The sequence below is a fragment of the Haliotis cracherodii genome, unplaced genomic scaffold, assembly GCF_022045235.1.
Source record: "Haliotis cracherodii isolate W230 unplaced genomic scaffold, xgHalCrac1.p SCAF_1, whole genome shotgun sequence".
NCBI lineage: Eukaryota > Metazoa > Mollusca > Gastropoda > Lepetellida > Haliotidae > Haliotis > Haliotis cracherodii.
Genome location: NW_027266264.1, coordinates 31,992,601 through 32,017,155, shown reverse-complemented (window position 1 = coordinate 32,017,155; position 24,555 = coordinate 31,992,601). Strand labels below are relative to the sequence as shown.

Here is a 24,555-nt window from a genome sequence, read left to right as displayed (position 1 = left end):
CCATACAAATATAGGTGGCGTTGGGTGACACAGCGGTCAGTGACCCCCACTTTATATACACAAAGATCTCGTTAGCGTCCTCTGTCATGTATATACATTTGTTTTGTCGGTTTATAGAATTTGTATCCTTTTCTGTTTGAATATATAAGACACAATGTGAGTTTCCAGACGAAAGAAAGCTGATACATAGCTTAACACAGATGTATACTTAATATGATTTTGTTCTGTTTTGTGTTGATGTAAAAAATACAAAATGCTACCCGATGCATGACGTGGAATGTTGTTCATGCTTTCAGTCACTGGTTTGTCTGATCCAGACTCGATTGTTTACAGGCCACCGCGTATTGAAAATCTTTACAGTAATGTTGCTGAGAGCGGCGTTGAATACCACTCACACATTATTTCGCGAACGTGTTGTGGTATATGATTATTCTAACTAGGGGTTTCTGAAATAAGTGTTTCAATGTATTTTTGATATTGTAATTTATCACTCATAAGCTGCTACCACAGGAGATATCGCTTGGGTGAGATCATTTGATATCTACCTCACCATGACGTCACAATCAAATGACACTACTGATCTCTCCGCCACTGAGGATGGTCAGTCGTACTTCTTACACTCAAGACACTGCATACTTATTATTATTTACAATGTTTAAAAGTTGGAAGAATGATTTAGAAGATAGATGGAATTTAACCCCACCCCCACCCCCTGTCTTTGATATGAATCATATCAGCACGAGTCGATAAATGTTTTAAACCTTTTTAGACTTGTGTTAATATATTTGATATCAAAAGACAGTCGGCGAGATTCTCTATTCCTCACACGCTCATTTTAAGTGACATCTGGCGTGTTGAGAACGTGATATCTAGCTTGACCTTGTAACAGATAATCGGTCTCATTTAACTGATCCTATCTCAGTTTGGTCAACAAGAACAAATTGCTCAGTTTGCTCCGGTATTACATGAAATGCGTAAATGTTGTCGCTCTAGAGCTGTTGCTTTAAGTGTTTAAGAGGTCGCCTTCTGTCATAGCAATTTCGACTGACCTGTCGCTCTCTGGGACTCATGTGTGCTAGTAAAATGCTTAAATAAGTGCGATAATACCAGTGGGCGGGGCGATTGTCTGGAATTAGCCAATCAAAATCACGAATATTGGCACCTGCGCAAAGAATCCAGACGACAACCTCTTACACACGTTCAGCGCCGCTGTAGCCATCACTGGGTCATTTATTGATTATTCTTTCGCAGGTTTATAAGTTTTGAGATTTCTTATCATGTCTGGTATTGATGAAGTGAAGTCGGCGGGTAATGTTCCGACAGACATAATGGTGGGCTTCATAGGGGCGGGGCGGATGGCCCAGGCCCTCGCTAGCGGCTTTATCGCCTCAGGTAGGCCCCGACTCGGAATAACGTAACATGCATGTGAAAATAACGTATGTCTATGTGATGGTTACATAACTTATGGCACAGGTGTTTTACCGCTTTGAATGAGTGATAACTGAAGACATATATGTACTTTATTCTTATTGAATGTTCTTAGTTAGTTTTAATATTGTCGCGAAATGTATAGGATTAAAACTTTTGAAATTGAGAAACGTGGAAGATAGTTAATTTAAAAAAAAATATTTTGTAGACAAAACTTTCCATTTATGAATGTTTATTATAATTCAGAACATAAAGTTATAAATATCAGCTGACATCATCTTATACACAAGCTTATATGTCAGTCTCATGCCAAAATTAACAAAGATTTACAATATATATATATATATATATATATATATATATATATATATATATATATATATATATATCATATTTGGTCAGGATAACTATCCTCTTTTCTTCATAAAGAAAATCCAGCTATACTGTATTTCATCTTGAATGAAAACATGCTTTGCTATTTGTTTCCAACTGAATGTTTATTATCTCATGCAACATTTTGGTACAGATGCTGGTAACAATTAAAATGTTGAAACCCATAAGTCCTTCCTGTCTTCATTGATGCAACAATGACTATATGCTTGTTGTTACCTTGCCTGGCTCTCAGCATTAAGGGGATAAAACAAGGACTGTTCAACTTGGAATCTGTATATTGTGTCTGAATGGTTGTTTGGTGTGTTTGTTGTTTAATGCTGCACTCAGCAATATTCCAGCTATATGAAGGTGGTCTGTAAATAATTGAGTCTGGACCAGACAATCCAGTGAGTGACACAATTTAATGAGCATCGATCCACACAATTGGTATACGATGACATGCATCAACCAAGTCAGCGAGCCTGAACAACCGATGCCACTAGTCGCCTTTTACAACAAGCATGGGTTGCTGAAGACCTATTCTAACCCAGATCTTTAAGGGTTCTGAGTTTAATGTTAAAACTGTGGCATGGTATCTCAGTAGGCTACCACTATAAAACTGGCATTAGTCAGACTAGTACAAGCATGGACATCACTATATAAGTGCAATAATCTTGATGCCATTTCACCACCTCCATTATTTTGTTGCTTATAATATATTTGACAATGAAGTTGTTAAACTAGACACAAAACAGAAGGGTTTGTAAGATTTTGAAAGGAAAAACTGTTCATAGATCTCTAATTTGACTGAGGAGGAAGTTAATGAAATTCAGCAGGTTTCAAAGTTCAGGTCAATAAATTAGATTTGTGTTTGCATGTGCTGAGGTGAAGCACTTTGTTGACATCTAGATAACCCAGATACAGCCAAATTCTGATACTCGTCCCACTCCAAGTAGGTCTCCTGGAAATGTTGCTCACTTACTACTCCATGGTGGACCCCGGCCGTGTTATACCAAAACACAGTTAAAGATGGTACTTAGTGTTACCCTGCCTGGTGCATGGCAGTAACCATATTCCAGAGGCAAGGGAGTTAATTGACTATATAAGTCTAGTTTCCACCCTTGTCGAACTAGGCTGGTATTATGGAGTTTCATTTTGGCTAGACTAACGAGTCTATGCAAAGTCCAATCAAAATCTCGCAACGAAATCGATATCCGGTTTGTATACTTTCGTGCAGATTTCGGTGGATTGCAGTATTTGCAAAGCATGTGCACTGCTAACTCGCTGTCAGCAGATATTTTCCAAATCTTTTCATGTTTTTAATCAAGGTGCTCACGTGACTTGATGCACTTTGCGATGTAAGACCCGTTTTATCACAATATAGATCTGGATTATCAATCAGATCGTCTTGACTGGGTGCAACCATTTTGTTTCAAACAAATGCAAGTTATACGCGAGGTGGAATCTGATTGGTCCATAGGAGAGGCTTAGAAGGGACATAACTCGTAGTAACCACTGGTGGCGCTATGATCACGCCCAGGGATTCCAGCCTTGTTTGGGAAGGGTGGAAACTGGACTTTTAAAGTCTGTTAACTCCCTTGACTCGAGAAGATGGGCAGTAAAAGAATAAAACAAGGACTAGTCAGCTTGGAGTATGACAGTGTCAAACAGTGGCATGGTATCTCAGTGGGGTAGCAGTATAAATCAGCACCCTTCCCAACACATGACCAAACACACACAGTATTATTCTATTATTAAAAAAAGGATAATTGAATTTGGTATTAAGTGACACACTTATCATGCTTGATGGCTACTCGCTCCATCCTTTAGGCTTGATTAAACTGTTGACATGTTGTGGTTTTGTTCCTTTGTAATTATGCAAACAGCTTGCTGGTTAAGCTATTTATTTTGTTTGTAAGTTAGTCATGCTATGTTTATGTTGGAATATTGACTATAACCTTCCTCTCATCTGTTGCCAGTGTATCCATATCAATCCATTCCATTTACTTACATATGTCATTATCACCGTGATGCAGTCAGCTGGATGATGACACAGGGAATATATGTGCATATTTCGATATATATACTTTTGTTTCATCTTCATCCACTTAATTTCAATTGTGTGCCTCGACTACAATTTGAAAACGTGCAGTGTTGAATTGTAAAAAGGTATATGAAAAATAGGTGTATGCTACATGAAGCATGTTTGTGCCTCTCCTGCAAACCAAAAACATGTGCAGTGCTGAATTGTTAAAAGGGATATAAAAAATATGTTTATATATTTATCTGTCTGTCTGTCCGTCTGTCCGTCCGTCCATCCATTTATTTATTAAACACTTATTTACAATTCTGATATGAGCTCTGAATGAAGGATTAAAATTACTCATTTTATTTACGATACAGTAATGACAGTATAACTCTTATTTAATTAAACACAATAACATAAATTATTTTTCCCATGTTAATTAACCCTGCAAGGTAAACTGATACACAAAATTTGATCATCATTATGCTGAGGTTTATATTAGTTTGATTTAGTGTGCCCTTATGTTACATGTATTTGCCATTTCGAATCAGTTCCAGTAAGAAGAGCCTCGCAACATACTAACATTGTCACAGGACTGTAATATAGCCTTTGTGTTAGAATCTTGTCTATAGCCATCATGAATCTGACTATAAAATCTAAATGTTCAGTGTGATAAAGTGAAGATGTCACAGGTTCCAGCCATATTAAATTTTTAACCAAAAACCAGTGCCACACATGTCTTATTATAAAAGTATTGTGACATTTTGAGGTTTAATAAGTGTAAATTTAAAAATAAATAGTGTTAGTGTAGGTTAGTGTAGGTAAATGACCTACAAGTACTTTCATAACAAAACATGTTATGTAATCTGCACTTCAAGTTCTTCATTGGTGCTTAGAACCTCCATTGTTACAAAGGTTTTAAATGTTTGTGTGGTATATATAAGTGCTGGGAATAGGTTGGTATTGGTATATTTAGCTAAAGCCAACTTGTTCCTGTCAGTTACATACATTTTTGGAATTTTCAATATATTCCATGTTGATGTTCCTGCTTTAGCATATTTGAATTTTTCAAAATCTAAAATTTTAAGTGAAATTGTTGGTATAAATTCTGATGTTTTATGTGTAAGAATTTAAGATTATATGTAAGCTTTATGGTAAAATTATTTGAATTTTCTTGGGGGCACATCATTCAATGTTATTGAAGACTTCTACAAGGTATTGCAGATCTGGTATAGGCAATGATGTACAATATTTAACTGCTGTTGCTGTAGATTTTCACAATCTTTTGAAGAAAATCATCCAAGAAGAGTCTGTGCACTCCCTCAACCCATCGTTGCAAACAGATTGCATCATTTCAAGAATTTAAAAAGAATGTTTCTACCAACTGGAGGCCAGTCAACTGGATGATGAAACCCGTGACAGTCTGCAGAACACATGGTGTATAATGCAGTCTTTCAGGAAATATTGATTGTCTCTCTACATGGCCTAGTTACACCAAATTAATTTTCTAAAACCCTGTACAGCTGGAGAGGTATGTGACATAAAAATGTCATGTAAACAGGTTGATGTATGAGGAGTGAGGAATATTATGCTTTGGACTGTAAACAGTATGGTGTATCATACACAACTCAAAAGAATTGATTCATTTGACATGTCAGCCATATTTATGCCATTACCTGGACATTTAAAAAAATAATGGAATGTAATTTGGCGCACATGTAGTAAGTTGTAGTGGGATGCAACATATGCATCTATTGCAATATTAATTATTATGTAATTTAGTGTTTATTTGGGCTTTTGCAACTAAATTCTATCAAAATGAATTCCTTGCTTTTTACACATGATCTGCTTAAGTGAGTGAGTGAGTATGGTTTTATGCCGCTTTTAGCAATATTCCAGCAATGCCACTGCGGGGGACACCACAAATGGGCTTCACACAATGTACCCATGTCGGGAATCGAACCCGGGTCTTTTGCATGACGAGCGAATGCTTTCACCACTCGGCTACCCGACTGCCCCTGATCTGCTTAAGAACCACTGGACCAGTGAAGATGAAATATCATGTATTTAGTATATAAATACAGATACATGTATATTCTTTTTTTTGTGATATTGTAATTTGTACATAAATATGACTTATACATTTCAACCATTCTGAAAATTTAAACATCTTATAGCCATTCCTCAGTTATTTTTTATCAATATGTAATGAAATTTGGTAAATATGCAGTTACTTGTGGTTCCATTTGTTTGCAATATCTTATACTTTGGCCTTGTTTGACCATGTTCTTAGATTCTCTCATATAGTTCATATATTTTCCTCTGTAAACGGGGGCATGGGTGTCCCAGTTGTCCGCGATTTGCTGTGCAGAGTTGCGTCCCTTGGGCATGCCAGAGACCTATGATTGTGGGTTTGAATCAGCACCATACCGGTGCTCATGGGTTTCACTGAAGTGGTAAATGTTTGAGACCTGCATCACTTTGGGCTTTCATCCCACATTAAGCTGACACGCCGCGATATAATTGTATCACTATTACAAGCGGCGTTAAACCCAACTCACTCACTCCTCTGTAAACTTCTTAACCACTAAAACTGTCAGACTGATTGAGCTGCACTTTGGCAGGTGTGTTGCTCCTAATGAGAGCATTACATTTTGTTCAGTTTGCTAGATTTTAAAGTTAGTAATTAGTTTTTATGCCATAAATATTTGAATGTCAATGGTATCAGCAATTACCCTTTTTTTCTGTGGCTCTTTGTTTTCAAAACTGTTGTCTGCATATCCAGGTGAGCTACAGTGGATTTATGAATATACCAAGAGACGTCTTTGTATCCAGAGACCCCAGCCACAAGATCCAAATCACCGTCTACAGGAAGCCTACCTATTGTGACCAGTACATCATTTCAACTGAAAGCACCCCCTTAAAACTAAGTCTGACATCATCTCCACACTGACCAAGAGAGTCAAGAACATCTGCCCCAGGAACCTTAACCTTGACCATGAATTTAAGCATCTTCAGCATGTCTTCACCACTCTCAACCAGTATCCTATGTAGCTAGTTAGAGGACCATCTCAACCACTCTACAGCCCAGGACCAAACTGACTAGACCTGTATCCTATGAAGCTAGTTAGAGGACCATCTCAACCACTCTACAGCCCAGACCCAAACTGACTAGACCTGTATCCTATGTAGATAGTTAGAGGACCATCTCAACCACTCTACAGCCCAGACCCAAACCGACGAGACCTGTATCCTATGTAGCTAGTTAGAGGACCATCTCAACCACTCTACAGCCCAGACCCAAACCGATCAGACCTGTATCCTATGAAGCTAGTTAGAGGACCATCTCAACCACTCTACAGCCCAGAACCAAACCGACGAGACCTGTATCTTATGAAGCTAGTTAGAGGACAATCTCAACCACTCTACAGCCCAGACCCAAACCGACTAGACCTGTATCCTATGTAGCTAGTTAGAGGACCATCTCAACCACTCTACAGCCCAGAACCAAACCGACGAGACCTGTATCTTATGAAGCTAGTTAGAGGACCATCTCAACCACTCTACAGCCCAGAACCAAACCGACGAAACCTGTATCCTATGTAGCTAGTAAGAGGACCATCTCAAACACTCTACAGCCCAGACCCAAACCGACTAGACCTGTATCCTATGTAGCTAGTTAGAGGACCATCTCAACCACTCTACAGCCAAACCGACCAGACCAGTATCCGCCCACTTCAGAATCATGCTACAAGTTTTAACATCAAATCAGCAGTAAGGATAAGAATTTATGGATGAACAACTTCTTTATTGCAGTTGTTCATCCATAAATTCTTATCCTTTCTTAGTTCTTCATCTTCTTAATGCCTATCAAGGTAGTTATCAAATCAGCAGATTAACCTGTAGCGAACTTAAACTTGCTGACCTGCGGTCTGCTGTATAGGTAACCTATACCTAACAAGTATGCTACAAGACATGCTACTCCATGTATTACTCTGTAATGTCATATACTGAATTGAATAAAATAATATTTAAAAAAAAATAAATCAGCAGATTATTTAAGCACCAAGCAGGCATCAATACCATCGTCACTGGCTGCCCATCCTTTAGTACCAGCCTCCACCTGATGGCTGTAACCCTCCCTTCAACAAGCAACAGCCCCAAGATCTGTAAGACTGGTGACTCATGCATTGGTGAAACCTCCCACCCAGTAGATACCCGCATCAAAGAACTTAAAACTGCAACAGCCAAAGTTGACGGTAAAATCAGCACCCCTCAGACCACCAGCAAGAGTTGTCTAGCCATCAACTTCAGTTTGACAAGGTCAAGATCCTCTCAAACAAACTTCAGGACTTCACAGAAGAAAAAACCCAAAAGTCACAGACCTTTCAACAGAGATCAAGGATGTTACATCCTGTCTGCCTATGAGGATCTAATCTAGCAAGATAATATTTTTAACAAGTATTCAATCAGCTTGTTACAACTTTTTAATCGTTATCCTTACTGTACATCTGACTTCATCACCTGGGTGATACTTGTTACCTATTAACTGTTGTTGTTAATAGGTAACATGCGTATAACCTCTTATCAGATGGTTTTAGTAACTCCAGTTTGATAACAGTGCAAAAAATCTACATCGAAACCTCGCTAAATGCGATAAATTGTCACCAAAAAGTAGTCTCTTTTCTTATATCAAGAGATATGAAGAAAAATCAGAAATGATTGTTAAACAAACAATTATTTCTAATGTTTCTTCACGTCTCTTTGCATATTTGAAAATATAGGTTTTAAACAAGGTAGTATTTCAACAGCTTATTTTTTTATTAAACACTGTATATAAACTACTTTCTTTCACGTTTTGCAATATTTGGGATGGGAAAGTCTGTATAAAAAAGAGGAGAAAAATTGTCTGACCTCATAGTCTTTTTCTGAAATTTCATTTTACACCACCAGTTATATACATATGAAGATAATGAGTTTGGCTCCTGATTGTCTATGACCAAATCATTAGACTCTGCCTGATCAAACATGTTTTGATGCTTAATTTTCAGTATTTTCTCATGTGTTTTTTTTATCATCATTTTCTGAGCTTTTCAGATTGAATTGTGTTCAGGATTAGTGGCTCAGTACAAGTTGAAGTTGACTTTGAAAAACGGGAAATTGCCATTTGTATTTTTAATGTAATCAGGTACATCACTGTTGGTATTTCAGGTGAGGGGATATATCTTACTTGTGGCATTCAGATGTTGGAGGATATGATGTAAACTTGTGGCTCATGGAATTCTTCTGGATTACTTGATCAGTCAGGTCTCAAGGTCATAGTAGAAGGGCAGACATAAGAAACAGAACTTTTGATACAACATGAGGGTAGATTATTGCAGGATTAGAACTTTTAATACAACATGAGGGTAGATTATTGCAGGATTAGAACTTTTAATACAAAATTAGGGTAGATTATTGCAGGATAAGAACTTTTAATACAACATGAGGGTAGATTATTGCAGGATAAGAACTTTTAATACAACATGAGGGTAGATTATTGCAGGATAAGAACTTTTGATACAACATGAGGGTAGATTATTGCAGGATAAGAACTTTTGATATAACACGAGGGTAGATTATTGCAGGATAAGAACTTTTGATACAACATGAGGGTAGATTATTGCAGGATAAGAACTTTTAATGCAACATGAGGGTATATTATTGCAGGATAAGAACTTTTAATACAACACGACGGTAGATTATTGCAGGATAAGAACTTTTAATACAACATGAGGGTAGATTATTGCAGGATAAGAACTTTTGATGCAACATGAGGGTAGATTATTGCAGGATAAGAACTTTTAATACAACATGAGGGTAGATTATTGCAGGATAAGAACTTTTGATGCAACATGAGGGTAGATTATTGCAGGATAAGAACTTTTAATACAACATGAGGGTAGATTATTGCAGGATTAGAACTTTTGATACAACATGAGGGTAGATTATTGCAGGATAAGAACTTTTGATACAACATGAGGGTAGATTACTGCAGGATAAGAACTTTTGATACAACATGAGGGTAGATTACTGCAGGATAAGAACTGTTAATACAACATGAGGGTAGATTATTGCAGGATAAGAACTTTTAATACAAATTTCATAATGATGCATGGAATTATTCTGAAAAAAATGCAACATTTCCAAAATGTCTGAAGTGGCAGATATAATTCTACTTAGGCAGGTATTGTGTGTATTGGAGTGCACATTCTCTTTCTTTGTTTTGTTTGTTTGTTGTTTAACGCCACACTCAGCAATATTCCAGCTATATGACGGCAGTCTGTAAATAATCAAGTCTGGACCAGACAATCCAGTGATTGACGTCATGAGCATCAATCCACGCAATTGGGTTACGCTGACATGCATCAACCAAGTCAGCGAGACTGACCACCCGATCCCGTTAGTTCATTCTCTTTCTGCTCAACTGGCTTCTAGGGTAGGGATCCCAGGTCACCCAGAACAAAAGCCAGACGGCGATGGAGCGTGAGTGTGAATCTCCCGACATACGTTTCAAACTACTTTTGAGAACGATCCTGCTTGTCTTTACATGTCTTTAAGATGATCTCAAGAAGTTACAGTGTGAAATAATAAACCAAAAAATGTGATCCCAAAAATAGGCATACAGGAAAGATGTGACATTTTCCCACCTTTGCACTTCCACAGTTTAATTTCCTACGAAGGATAGGGTTTTCCTCGCATCTATTCGATATGTTGGCAGTGAAGAGGATATATGCTTACAATTTAAAGATATATGTTATATATATAGTGTGATTGACAAGAATTTATGGCTATGATGTATAGAGGTAAGGTATTCCAAGGAATTATATTTTTATGTGGTGGCGATATCCTACAAAGGATAATAGAGGATGTGGTGTGTCAGGATATTTGTCCAAAATGAACTAGCACAGTGCCACTGGGAATCATGTATTAAAGACTAAATGAGATTCTCCGATTGCAGGACTGGTTCGAGCAGGCAACATCAGAGCAAGCGATCCTGACCCGAAGTCTCTCAACTGTATAAAGGTGAGTCACATGGATTAGGGGTGGGACGAGTCCAAATTTACTACCCGGGTACCCGACCCCCCTATTACCCGAACCTACCCGGGTACCCACTGCAAGTCTCAGGAGTAGGGAACAAAATGTCTGATTGGTTATTGTTTTACCGCAGCCTTGGCTAAAACTATTTAGATACATGTATCAAACAATCAAATCATGCGTTCACTGAAGTTGACTGAAGCTTTATCTTTACTCAAACATATACAAGTCAAAAGGAATGTGTGCATGGTCAGAAAGAAATGCAAACATTTGCGACTTGTAGTGTAACGACTGAGCTATAGTGAGTTTTTGTCATTAAACAATATATCACGTGACTAACCACAGGGCCGGGTAGTCCTGTGGGTACCCGGGTCTTACTCAGGACCCACCCGACCCGAGTACCCGAGTTACCCGTCCCAGCCCTAACATAGATGTTACACCACTGTTAGCTGTGTCACAACATGTCAGAGGACAGCTGGTATAAACATAATCATTTTGGCATTTCTATTAATATTAAACAGGAACAGATACAGGAACATATATTGCAGCAATGACATTTACTGGGCAAAAATATATTGAAGATTGAAACCATAAACTACTTCATGAAATGAATATTTGTTGTGTACTTCCTGCATCGCAAAGAATATATCAGTATGTACAACCATGTTGAAGTATGACATCACAGCCGGTAACCTGCGTGTTCGCTGTTAACAGCGTGTGATTTGTTGATTTTTGTGCCCAAAAGAGCTCCCATTTTGTACGAATTATTTTGACATATGGAACCCTTATTACAATATTATAACCAAATGCGTCCTTTGCCAAGTGCTAAAACTATTTTTTGTTTGTTTGTTGTTTAACGCGGCACTCAGCAATATTCCAGCTGTATGGCGGTCTGTAAATAACTGAGTCTGGACAAAACAATCCAGTGATTAACATCATGAGCATTGATCCACGTAATTGGGATCAATGACATGCATGAACCAAGTCAGCGAGCCTGACCACCCGATCCCGTTTGTCGCCTTTTACGACAAGCGTAGTTGCCTTTTGGGGCAAGCATTGGTTGCTGAAGAGCTATTCTTCCCCGGATCGTCACAGGTCGCAAAAACAATCTGATAAGATATATATGAGTATGTGCATCTGCCATTACAGTTGGCAGTTTGGATGTGTTTTCTACATATGTATTTTTGTGCAAGCAAATGCTGCCATGTCATATGATTTACTTTCCTAAAATACAGCTACCCTAAACAAAAGAAGCAAGTGTACGGGGGAACACTTGTAATAAATATTATGTTTTGCATCCCAGCCTTGTTTAACTGAGGTAAGTATAATTATGCAGCCTCTTGCCTTTCAGTTCTGCCATGCAGAATCTCTGTGTAGTAAAGCTACACTTTCTCCTGTTTAATTTACATGGATTAAGTTTTAATTCCTTACCTCAATAACATCATTGTTATGCATTTCTGAGGCATCACGTATGGCAAGGACCATTGCTGCTCTGCGTCAACGTTTTCTTGTTGTTTTGGGATTGAGGCAATGTCTTGGCAGCAATAGGCTACACTGTATCTATGTTTGGAATTAAACATGTTTTCTGCTTGACTGGCAATTGTTTAAACATCAGGCTACCTCAATACCCCATGTTATCTTGAGAAGTAATCGAGTCGGTTGATAGTGTGAGCCATCTTCCCAAGGCAAGGGAGTTTACTGACTAAAAAGGTCCAGTTTCCACCCTTGCCGAACTAGGCTGGTATTATGGAGTTACATTTTGGCTGGACTAACGAGTTTTAATATTGAGCAAGCTGAGCATTTATGCATGTCATACATAATTTTAAAGTTACGCAGAGCCTTCTGGGTAGGTAGATATGGCGAGTTTTGTTTGTTGGTGTCCTTATGCTATTCGCCTGTCAAACTGGTTCGACAGTAGCAACACAGGTAGTGACAAACTCTGTCGAACTGGTTCGATAGTAGCGTTGAGAGCTTTAATCAAGGTGCTCACGCATTGCGTGCTGTAAGACGCGTTTTATCACAACAAAGACCATGATTATCGATCGGATCTTCTTGACTGGGTGCCACTGTTTTATTTGAAGCAAATGCAAGTGATACTAGAGGTGGAATCTGATTGGTCTAAAGGAGAGGCTTAGAAAGAAAATAACTCGTAATAGCCACTGGTGGTGCAACGATAGTGCCCAGGAATACTAGCCTAGTTCGGCAAGGGTGGAAACTGGACTTTTAGAGTCAGTTAACTCTTTTGCCTCGGGAAGATGAGTGTGAGCATGATGGCCGGTGTTGTTTATGTATAATCAGGTCATATACTACCTACTAAAAACATGGGAACCAATGATTTGAATGAACCAGTTGTTTACAATACCGTGACATTGCTGCGTTTGAAATCAACATCTTATCACAAGGAAATTTCACATCAGGTGAAGTTGCATTGAGACCTGGGTGAAAAAAGAAAGTACCTTATAAATCTTTGTTGTTGAACAAGACTTCGGCGATATTCATATAAGTATATTTTTCAAATGGAGACAGCTTGTCTGTTACCATCATTTTTAGTGCAAGGAAATAACATTTTGCTTTCCTTCGGGAAACAATTCTTGACCATGATCAGTTAGGGTGTGGTAGTGTCATGGTGGGGGGCAATATTACACATGCCACCACCAAACAAAGATCTGAGGACATCCCATTATGGGTCACGTGAGACCGACCTTGCGCGAGCTTTTACTGACCAATGGAATGACCAATCAGAAAGCAGCTTTCTCGTGCGTTACGGCACTAATTTCAAATTGGCGACTACGCATGGAAACATATACTGAACCATATTAAAAACTTCACAATCCTAAAATTTTAACATTTTGACCAGTTATCATTGTGGGCCCTTATTGTGTATTTAAACAGTAATGGCCACGTATTGTTTTCAGATAACACCCGTTTTTGTGCAGGTGAATTGATCAAAATCATGTGCACAGCACTATAGTGGCAAAAGTGTTTTTTCACGTGCAACTGGTCACGTGGCCATAATACCGCACATGTTTTTACTGCCATTTGTCATGCCACGCCTTCAAATGTGCAACGTGAACGTCCGTAGCTGAAGTCGCAAGGACGATGGGTTGTAGTCGACGGACTGTTTATGATATACAGACGCGTCCACAGCAAAAGGGTACCACCACTGATCGCCCTTGGCCAGGTCGACCACGTGTGACGTCACATGCAGAGGATCGTCAGATTGTCTTACGTCACCTCCGTAACCGGTTTTTGACGGCTACATCAACCAGAAATGAACTGTTTAGGGGTAGACTGGGTGCGCAAACTGTTTGAAACCGTCTGAGAACTGCTGACCTTCAAGCGCGACGGCCATACAGAGGGCCGATTCTGACTCAATTACACAGATGTCAGCGTCAATTGTGGGCACAGGTAAACTTACGATGGACTCAGAGGAATCGGAATCAAGTCGTCTTCAGTGATGAATCCCGATTTAATCTTCGATTTGGTAGGGCGAGGGTATGGAGGTGCTGTCACGAACGTTACGCCCAGAGTTGTGTACAGGAAGTTGACAGATTTCTGTGACAGTTGACAGTTGCTTTCTGTGGCAATGCACGTTTCAGGCTTCTTGTCATCCGTGGCAACCTCAACGCTGCTGCTTACCGCGACCAGGTACTGGCACCAGAACTTCTGCTTTTTATGGCAGCACATGGACCCGGTTTGATCTTCCAACACAACAATGCCAGACCCCACACAGCAATTTTGACAAGGAATTTCCTTCAGAATGTGAGAGTCAACGTCATGGACTGACCGTCAAGGTCTCCCGACCTCAATCCCATTGAACATGTCTGGAATGCTCTTGGCAGAAGTCTGCACACTCTCCAGAACCAACCTCAGAATTTGCAAAATCTTGGCACCATTTTGCAGCAACAATGGCGTTGTCTTCCCAATCAAATGTTCACAAGCATCACAAGGTCCATGCAGGGGGCGTTGTTGGGCAGTTGTCAACGCACATGGTGGCCATACATGCTACTGAACTTGTATGCCATCAGATTCTCATGCTTGGGACTTATGATTTAAACTGTTGATGTTATTACTGAATACCGTAGGTGCTTGGAACAAATTATGGTTGCCACCGTTAATTAAAATCCTTCTTTGGACATTAATGATTAAAAATTACCTTCTCTGATACATTTGCCCGTTGTATATCATATATGGGATTACTTTTTAAAACGTGAAGTTTTTAATTTGACAAATTTGAAAACTGAACAAAAGAACATTCTGGAATAGCTAAAAGATGGTCTAGATTGTATAGATTCAGTCGTGAAAACCCGTAATTATTGTTCGGAATACCCCGTGTTAAAGTTTTCAAGGATGCATGAGTAGAAATCACATTCCGACTGTCACTTTCATAATCTGGTAAGCGACGCTCTGATTGGTTGGATGATTGGTGTCATCGTATCTTTGTTTAGTGGTTGGGAGAACTGAGGTCGTATTTTTATGAGATTGTTACACCTTCAGTATCATTTCATCAGTTCCCCTATTTTTTGTCAGTAGTATAGATCAGAGTTCGTTGTATTTTCGAGCCAAGTATGGAACTGAGAAAGCATTTTTTTTTATCAGATTTTGTTGAAAGTGCACATGGATGTAATATCCCGGTTTCATTATACATGTATTACTAACATTAAAGTCGAAAATGTAAAAACCTTACAAGCAAATGATGATATATTTAAAAAAGAGCTGTGCCAACATTTTTTGGGGTGAACATTTTTTAAAATAGGTTCATTAAACAACAGGTCATAATATAACGAAGTGAAATAATCATTAATTTCATTTTATTTGCCCCAAAAGTGATAAAGAATTACATGATTAACTTTATTTAATTTCACTTATTGTGACGTCAATGGAAGTGTATGTTTGTCAAATGGTTTGATTCACATATATAGTTTTACTATGAAATTTACACGTTATACAGCTTTTTCATTGGATGAGAGGTCAGTCACATGGCCGTGAAACTGACGTTCATAAATGTATGAACAACACATTTTGATGTTCATATGCTTTGTTTGAAATAACATTCATGTGACCTCTCCTTTTGATGAACTATTTTATTCCACGTTACATTTGTGGTGGTGAAATCGGGTTTATGATGCCTTCAAGATTGTTGCACTTATATAATGAGTGTGTTTGTGTGTGTGTCTGCTTGTACTAGTCCAAACTTATGCTGATTTTATAGTGCTAGCCCACTGAGATATCCCAAAGTTTAACATAAATACCCCACTCAGAAACAGTATACTGACTCCGAGCCAACCAGTCCTTGTTTCAGCCCTTTAATGCCGAGTGCCAGGCAGGGTAACAACAAGTTCCATCTTTTAATGCCTTTTGGTATGACACAGCTGGGGATCAAATCCCGGACTTTTCCGCTCTCCGGGCCGACGCTGTACCACTAGGCAATGGAGGCGTTGTTTGGCTGTTATAAACAAACACGAAGTTACATCTGCTAAATGAAACTGTGAAATACATCTCTTGTTGTATCAAATTGTGATATATAAAATAATAGGCGAGGTGAGGCGAAATTGGGTCAAGATTATTGCACTTATATAGTGACGGGCATGCAGGTGTGTGTGTCTGGCTGGTTGTACTAGTCCGGACTGATGCCAATTTATAGTGCTAGCTCACTGAGATACCATGCCGCAGTTTAACATGAATACCCCACTCAGTATACTGACTCCGAGCCGACTAGTCCTTGTTTTAGCCCCTTAATGCCGAGCGCCAGACAGGGTAACAACAAGTACTATCTTTTAATGTCTTTTGGTACGACATGGCCAGGGATTGGGATTTCAGTTTGTGTAAGTCCATTCGAGTATGAACCTTCATTAGAGTAAGGGCCAAACTGAATGGAATGCAAACTCCTATGTTCATACACTTTGGCCCTCACTCTATGAAGGTTCATACTCCAATGAACTCTAGGAAAGTGAAAGTCGGTTGTTAAATAATGTTTAAAAAGCTTGTAACTTTAGTCTGGTCCATGTAGCTATACTTTGCATCAGTGAAATAGGCTGATGCACATTGTTGGAATCCATGTAGCTATACTTTGTATCAGTGAAATAGGCTGATGCACATTGTTAGATTCCATGTAGCTATACCTTGTATCAGTGAAATAGGCTGATGCACATTGTTGGAATCCATGTAGCAATACTTTGTATCAGTGAAATAGGCTGATACACATTGTTGGATTCCATGTAGCTATACTTTGTATCAGTGAAATAGGATGATACACATTGTTGGATTCCATGTTACAGGAGCTCGGTGTAAATGTGACACGGGACAACAAGGAAATTGTCACTCGCAGCAGTTTGGTTGTCATCGCCGTTAAGCCGCAAGTAGTCGAACCTGTGTTACAAGAAGTCTTCTCCGCTGTGTCTTCAAACAACCTTTTTATGTCCATAGCAAGTGGAATCTCAATATCTACCATAGAGCAGGTTTGTTTTTTGTTGTCTGTTGTCTGTTTGTTGTTTAACACAGCACTCAGCAATATTCCAGCTATATGATAGCAGTCTGTTAATAATCGAGTATGGACCAGACTTTTCAGTGATTGACAGCATGAGCATCAATCCACACAATTGGGATATGATGACATGCATGAACCAAGTCAGCGAGCCTGAGCACCTGATCCCGTTCGTCGCCTTTGACGGCAATCATGGGTTGCTGAAGACCTATTCTACCCCTGATCTTCACGTGTCTTGTTTGCTGCTAAACTCAGCACTTGTTGATATAACAGCTATATAACGGCATGACTGTAAGTACTTGAGTCTGGACCAGTCAATGATTGATTTTGTGAGCAATGATCCATGCCATCTTGGTAACATGACAAGCTATGAACCAACAATAGTTTTCTAGGTGCAAATTCTAAAGGTGAAATAGTGAGTGAGTATGGTTTTATGCCTCTTTTAGCAATATTCCAGCAATATCAAGGCAGGGGACACCAGAAATGGGCTTCACACATTGTACCCATGTCGGGAATGGACCCCGGGTCTTCGGCATGATGAGTGAACGCTTTAACCACTAGGCTACCCGACCGCCCTAAAAGTGGAATAGAGATAGGTGTAGTGTGTTGAATTTCACCAGAGCAACCTGTTCATGTCGATAGCAAGAGGAATCTCAATATTTACCACCGAAGATGTGTGCTGGCCCCGAGTTTGAATTCCAGATTGACCACAATTATGACCCTTGGTCTGTCCACATCATTTCTGTGCTGACATAATCTTACATGTCGGGATAATGCTCAATACTGATCTAGACCTTTGCAATTTCAGAATCTGCCAAAAGGAACCCGAGTTCTGCGTGTGATGCCCAACACACCTTCCTTGGTGAGGGCTGGGGCAGCGGTGGTGTCTCGGGGGTCGGCGGTGGAGGAGGGGGACACGTCGCTGGTGACATCACTGATGAACAGTGTTGGACTGTGCGAGGAGAGCCAGGAGATGCTGCTTGATGTGGTGACAGGAGTCAGTGGCAGTGGTCCAGCATATGTACGTTTTTAACGGTCTTGTAGTCTGCATATGTGGGGTGAGGTGAAATGGGGTTTAACGTCGCGTCCAAGATTATTGCACTTACATAGCGACGTGCATGTACGTGTGTGTGTTTGTGTGGCTGATTGTACTAGTCCAGACTGATTATAGTGCTAGCTCACTGAGATACCATGCCACAGTTTAACATCAATATCCCACTCAGACACAGTATACTGACTCTCAGCCGACCAGTCCTTGTTTTAGCCCCTTAATGCTGAGCGCCAGACAGGGTAACAACAAGTACCATCTTTTAACGTCTTTTGGTATGATGCGGCCGGGGATCGAACCCCGGACCTTCCGCTCTACCACTAGACCACGGAGGCGGTCGTCTGCATATGTAGGTGGAGAGATGGAGGTTTAACAGAGGCTAGAGGCTCTGCATATGTAGGTGGAGAGATTGAGATTTAACAGTGGCTAGAGGCTCTGCATATGTAGGTGGAGAGATTGAGGTTGAACAGAGGCTATAGGCTCTGCATATGTAGGTGGAAAGATTGAGATTTAACAGTGGCTAGAGGCTCTGCATATGTAGGTGGAGAGATTAAGGTTTCACAGAGGCTAGAGGCTCTGCATATATAGGTGGGTGATGGAGGTTTAAAAGAGTCTAGAGGCTCTGCATATGTAGATGGAGAGACTGAGGTTTAACAGAGGCTAGAGGCTCTGCATATGTGGGTGGAGAAATTGAGGTTTAACAGTGGCTAGAGGCTCTGCATATGTAGGTGGAGAGATGGAGGTTTAACAGAGGCTAGAGGCTCTGCATATGTAGGTGGAGAGATTGAGATTTAACAGTGGCTAGAGGCTCTGCATATGTAGGTGGAGAGATGGAGGTTTAACAGAGGCTAGAGGCTCTGCATATGTAGGTGGAGAGATTGAGATTTAACAGTGGCTAGAGGCTCTGCATATGTAGGTGGAGAGATTGAGGTTGAACAGAGGCTATAGGCTCTGCATATGTAGGTGGAAAGATTGAGATTTAACAGTGGCTAGAGGCTCTGCATATGTAGGTGGAGAGATTAAGGTTTCACAGAGGCTAGAGGCTCTGCATATATAGGTGGGTGATGGAGGTTTAAAAGAGTCTAGAGGCTCTGCATATGTAGATGGAGAGACTGAGGTTTAACAGAGGCTAGAGGCTCTGCATATGTGGGTGGAGAAATTGAGGTTTAACTGAGGCTAGAGGCTCTGCATATGTATGTGGAGAGATTGAGGTTTAACAGAGGCTAGAGGCTCTGCATATGTAGGTGGAGAAACTGAGGTTTAACAGAGGCTAGAGGCTCTGCATATGTAGGTGTAGAGATGGAGATTTAACAGACTAGAAGCTCTTCATGTTTGTCTACAGTGTTTGGGATGTACCAGAGCCAGAACTTTAGATAAAAGATCTGGCATGAAATAGAATGCCTAAGATCGTTATTGAAATGAACAACAGAGTTGTAATCTAGGCTCTTTGTGGGCCATTGGAAAGTTAAGAAATGGAGAAAATGTATTGAAATTGTTATATTTTTTTTAATTCATCATAATCTTTTGTCTTCAATCATTTAGTGTTTTGGATTTATATCAAAGTTTGTGGTACGGCTGAAATATGTCAACATGGTGAGGTTTTCCATGGAGATTGCAATCTGAGCGTGCTGAAGGACCTGTTTCGTGAATAAGAGCCTCCAGCTCAAAGTTGTTTATGTGCCACTAGCATTGAGCGTCTGACCTGTTTCGTGAATAAGAGCCTCCAGCTCATAGTTGTTTATGTGCCACTAGCATTGAGCGTCTGACCACAGCCCTGAGGCGTTATGGCCCGCCAGATGAGCTCCCCAACCTAGAAGAGAGGCGTTGACGAACAGGTGTAGTGGAATGCCAGAAAACCAAGGCCATCACCTTGCAAGCTGATTGAAACGATTTTCTTTCTTCCTTGGAGATGTTCAATATTTCTCAGTCCTTGCCTTATTCCCCGATTCCCAAGTCACGGAATATTTGTAGAAATGTACCTATCTTGCAGAAATTCCATTTATCAGAGCATAGTCACCTTTTACGGCAAGCATATGCTGCCAAAGACCTATTCTCTCTACCCAGATCTTCATGGGTCTAAAAACATGTAGCAAGGGAAGTAACCCTGGAAGAAAATAATTTACAGGACAAGTCGAAACAGTCTTGACAAGTATCTCTTAGATAAGCTTGTAAAGTTTCATTCATGTAACGTCAGTAGTTTCTGAGAAAGCTTGTCCCCACTGCAGACATGATGCACTAAGTTGATAAAGAATGGAGCAAGGACAGTAACTTATGGCACCAATTTTCAAACTTGGTCTTGACATGAATCTCTTGCAAACAATGAGTGTGTAAATTTCATTTCTCTAACTTAAATAGTATTTGAGAAGTGGACAGGCGGACGGAAAGATGGGACGAACTCCATTTCTATATCCCCCACCCCATTTCGTGGCAGGTGATAATAATGGCATTTTCTAATAACACATTCACAGGCATTTGCAGCAATAGAGGCTCTGTCAGACGGAGGGGTGAAGATGGGGCTTCCTAGAGACCTGGCAATGAAGCTCGCAGCACAGACCATGTTGGTGAGAGCCTATGCTTGACTTTACTTAGTATTATTGTTAATTTCAATTAAATATTTGATGTAGGTGTGATTTGTTGATGCTCCAGAGGAAGAGGAACAATATTATGATATTTTACAGTGACATATGTACTATGAATCCAGTGACTTAATAACTTGCCTGGCCACTATCCTGGTTGGTTGTTTAACGCCGCACTCAGCAATATTTCAGCTTTATGTATATGACGGCGATCTGTAAATAAACAAGTCTTGACCAGACAAACCAGTGACTGATATATGAGCACTGATCTACGCAATTGGGATCAATGACATGCATCAACCAAGTCAGCGAGCCTGACCACCCGATCCCGTTAGTCGCCCACTATCCTGTGACTGGTTAAATTTGTCAGGCTAGGTTGAGTTAATTCCTACCTGCCCCACTCTCTCAGTAGAAAATTTCACCACTTGATGGACACCGACAATGTTAAATCAACGCACTGATATGCGACACCTCTTTTATTATAAAGCTGAAAGTGTTAAAGGAACAGAGTAAACTAAATATAAGATAAATACTCTAGAATGTGTTCACAAATGTGTGCCTGCATGAGGCTATCAACTAGCTTGATGCAAATAGAAATTATGCTGTTTGAAACAATGCCTTTGCCCAAAACCTGCAAGTGATGTCGGTGTTTCAATCAAACAACAGACCATATTTACATATGCTTGTAGAATATTTTTTTTGAAAACTAAACATAGATTAAAAGTGACTATTTTATTGATTTTGATAGAATACTATTTTAAAAAATATGGAACTATTAATGTATTGTAGAAACATGCAAAATAAGCATTTAGACTGAGTAGCAGTTCCACTGAAGGGAGATAACTCTTCACACTTACTCTTGCACACCTACTCTTACAGCTTCTGAGTATAAGCCCAAACTTGGCTGTGAGCATAATGTTATGTTCATTATGATGTTAGTATTAGACTATTACTACTTTAGAGAAGTATAAAAGTATAAAAGAGTTCTCTTGGACCAGATTTGTGTATTTTCAGGGAGCAGCCAAGATGGTTCTCGAGTCTGGAAAACATCCAGGTCAACTGAAAGATGAAGTTTGCTCCCCAGGGGGAACCACCATTGCTGCCATGCATAAACTAGAGAAAGCAGGGTTCAGGGGGGCCTTGATTGATGCGGTGGAAGCCGCGACACTACGAGCCAGGGAGCTAGGACAGAAGAAGTGAAACTGTACATAAAGTTTTTAACAGATTCAGCATTGTTATTCAATAGTGGGTCCAGTCTAATACTACCTGAGCAAGACCAAATCCGGACACTATGCACTTTGTAAAATAACATGGACTAAGGGCCGTAACTCTGAATGCTCAAAATCTTAAAACATGTTTGGTTTATGTTTAATGATGCACTCAGCAATGTTCCAGCTATATGGAGGCGGTGTGTAAACAATCAAATCTGGCACAGACAGTCCAGTGATTGACATCATGAGCATCAATCCACATACCGGTAATTGAGACATGACGACTTACATCAACCAAGTCAGCAGGCCTGACCACCCGAGTTGCCTCTTACGACAAGCATGGGTTGCCTGATACCGATCCTCTACCCGGATCAAAATGGGTCCTGCATTAGGTATTGCTTTTTTCTTGATGAGACTTTTTGGTTGGTGCTGTATTGTCTAAGGGTCGAAGTTTCTAGAAGTGTTATAACACATCTTTTCGAGGCAAGAGTGTCCACTGGCCTTTTCATCTTGTTTCCACTCTTGTGACATCAAGCTCACTTTCCTTTGCTAAATATGGTTGGACTTTCACACATATTGATAGTCCTATCAGAGAACGTTTCCAATAATCTACATCCACGACTGATACGCCTTCGTGTGACTTACCGCCGTCTGTCTGTTGACACAAATGTCTATTTCATTTTTTAAATCCCCCAACAATTGCCTATGTTTTTGTGTCAGGGATGAAATTGCTAATGTTTTCGTTATGTGATCTACTAGGCCGTAGCCTGCTCTATTACTCGCCATCTTTGTGAAGCTATACGAGATAAGAACAGCGACCTGATTAGATATCATTTTTTCGGTACAAGGGGCCAAAAATGTGTCCTTGATGTGGCAAGGGTATAAACTAGGCTTTCATATAGGCTAGTCGACAAGCTTGCCTTCGGAAGATGGTTAGAACATGGAACTAGCCAGTGTGGAAATGTATGACCATAAGTGTGGATATCATCTTCACATGTGTCTGTGAGAAATGTATGCCCATGCACATTCACAAGGTTTAATATCTATGACCAAGTGAAGAATGAATGTGACATTAATAAAATACATTGAAACAAAGTTATGTCTGGTATCGTTTGAAAAAATATATACTGAAGACAAAACAGCAACAGGTGTTTGTATTACATGCAAAATCAGAAACCACCCCAGGCCCACGTTGTCTTTAATGCCCTTAATTGTCCCACCAAAAACATGCATCATGAACCATTTTGACCTCACCAATATCTATCTATATACACATCTGATCCTTAATGTCGTCAAATGCAGAACTGCTCTGTCCTGTTCCTCCTGCAAGTTACAAGCACTTCTGGTTTGGCAATACAGACACCCAATACATTACAACCTTGAAACAAAGAGCTATCCCTCTCGTTACTCAACAAAATATGTCATAAGCATATGTAAAGTTATGCTATGATACTGTAAAGAGTCAGAATTATATGTTTGAATGTCTTTCAATGTGTGACTGACCTTGACATTTGACGTGACCCTGCTCCGATATGTGCCCCCTGACCAACTTATAGACCAATCTCTACCTTATCTTTAAACACCTCATATGGTACCTGAACATTTTCATAACAGTATTTTCTTTTCAGTATTGTGATGTATTACAGAAAAAACAACCTCTTAAGTCTATCAAAATGTTTCCTCCTCCAATGCTCAATCTGAAATGAATATAACTTTTGTAGTTTTGTCCTGCCTCAGGACAAGAATACAGTAAACAATGGTTATAACGAACATAAATACAGCATAACTATAGCAAATAGTCAGGACAAAAAAATCAGTTTGTTATATCCCTCAGTTCGTTATAAGCGTGTTCATTATAAACGTATTTTACTGTACATGTATTTTATCAAATCAGAACCAATCGAGATTTTGATGGTGATTTTTCTTTTAAGAGGAGAGGGCTTGACAATTGTTTCTTCTGTAACTGTTGCATTGTTTTGCCGATTTGTATATTAAAAACAGAACATCCCAAATAGTGTTGGTATGTATATCACAAGGTAGTTTCTGTAAGTGTTGTCAAAAAGGGAAACATCCTTCTATTTCATGTGTTTAACATACCAGTGATGGTGATGTTTGCATTTGGAGAAACCTCAATGTCTGCATGTATAAGATGCACCCCAAATAGTGTTGGTATGTATATCACAAGGTAGTTTCTGTAAGTGTTGTCAAAAAGGGAAACATCCTTCTATTTCCTGTGTTTAACATACCAGTGATGGTGATGTTTGCATTTGGAGAAACCTCAATGTCTGCATGTATAAGATGCACCCCTTTCTATACAGGAGGGCCTTTTGTAA

The 24,555-nt window shown here is 39.7% G+C and overlaps 1 protein-coding gene across 1 annotated transcript; it reads left to right on the top strand.

Annotated features, from left to right (window-relative positions):
* The first annotated feature begins 1,066 nt into the window (after nucleotides 1–1,066).
* Nucleotides 1,067–24,224, top strand: LOC139463594 (pyrroline-5-carboxylate reductase 2-like). Its single transcript, XM_071244869.1, has 6 exons — nucleotides 1,067–1,392; nucleotides 10,827–10,891; nucleotides 17,182–17,361; nucleotides 18,196–18,408; nucleotides 20,904–20,996; nucleotides 22,026–24,224. The coding sequence occupies exons 1-6, from the start codon at nucleotides 1,278–1,280 to the stop codon at nucleotides 22,209–22,211; spliced, it is 852 nt and encodes a 283-aa protein (XP_071100970.1). The 5' UTR covers nucleotides 1,067–1,277; the 3' UTR covers nucleotides 22,212–24,224.
* Nucleotides 24,225–24,555: the final 331 nt, after the last annotated feature.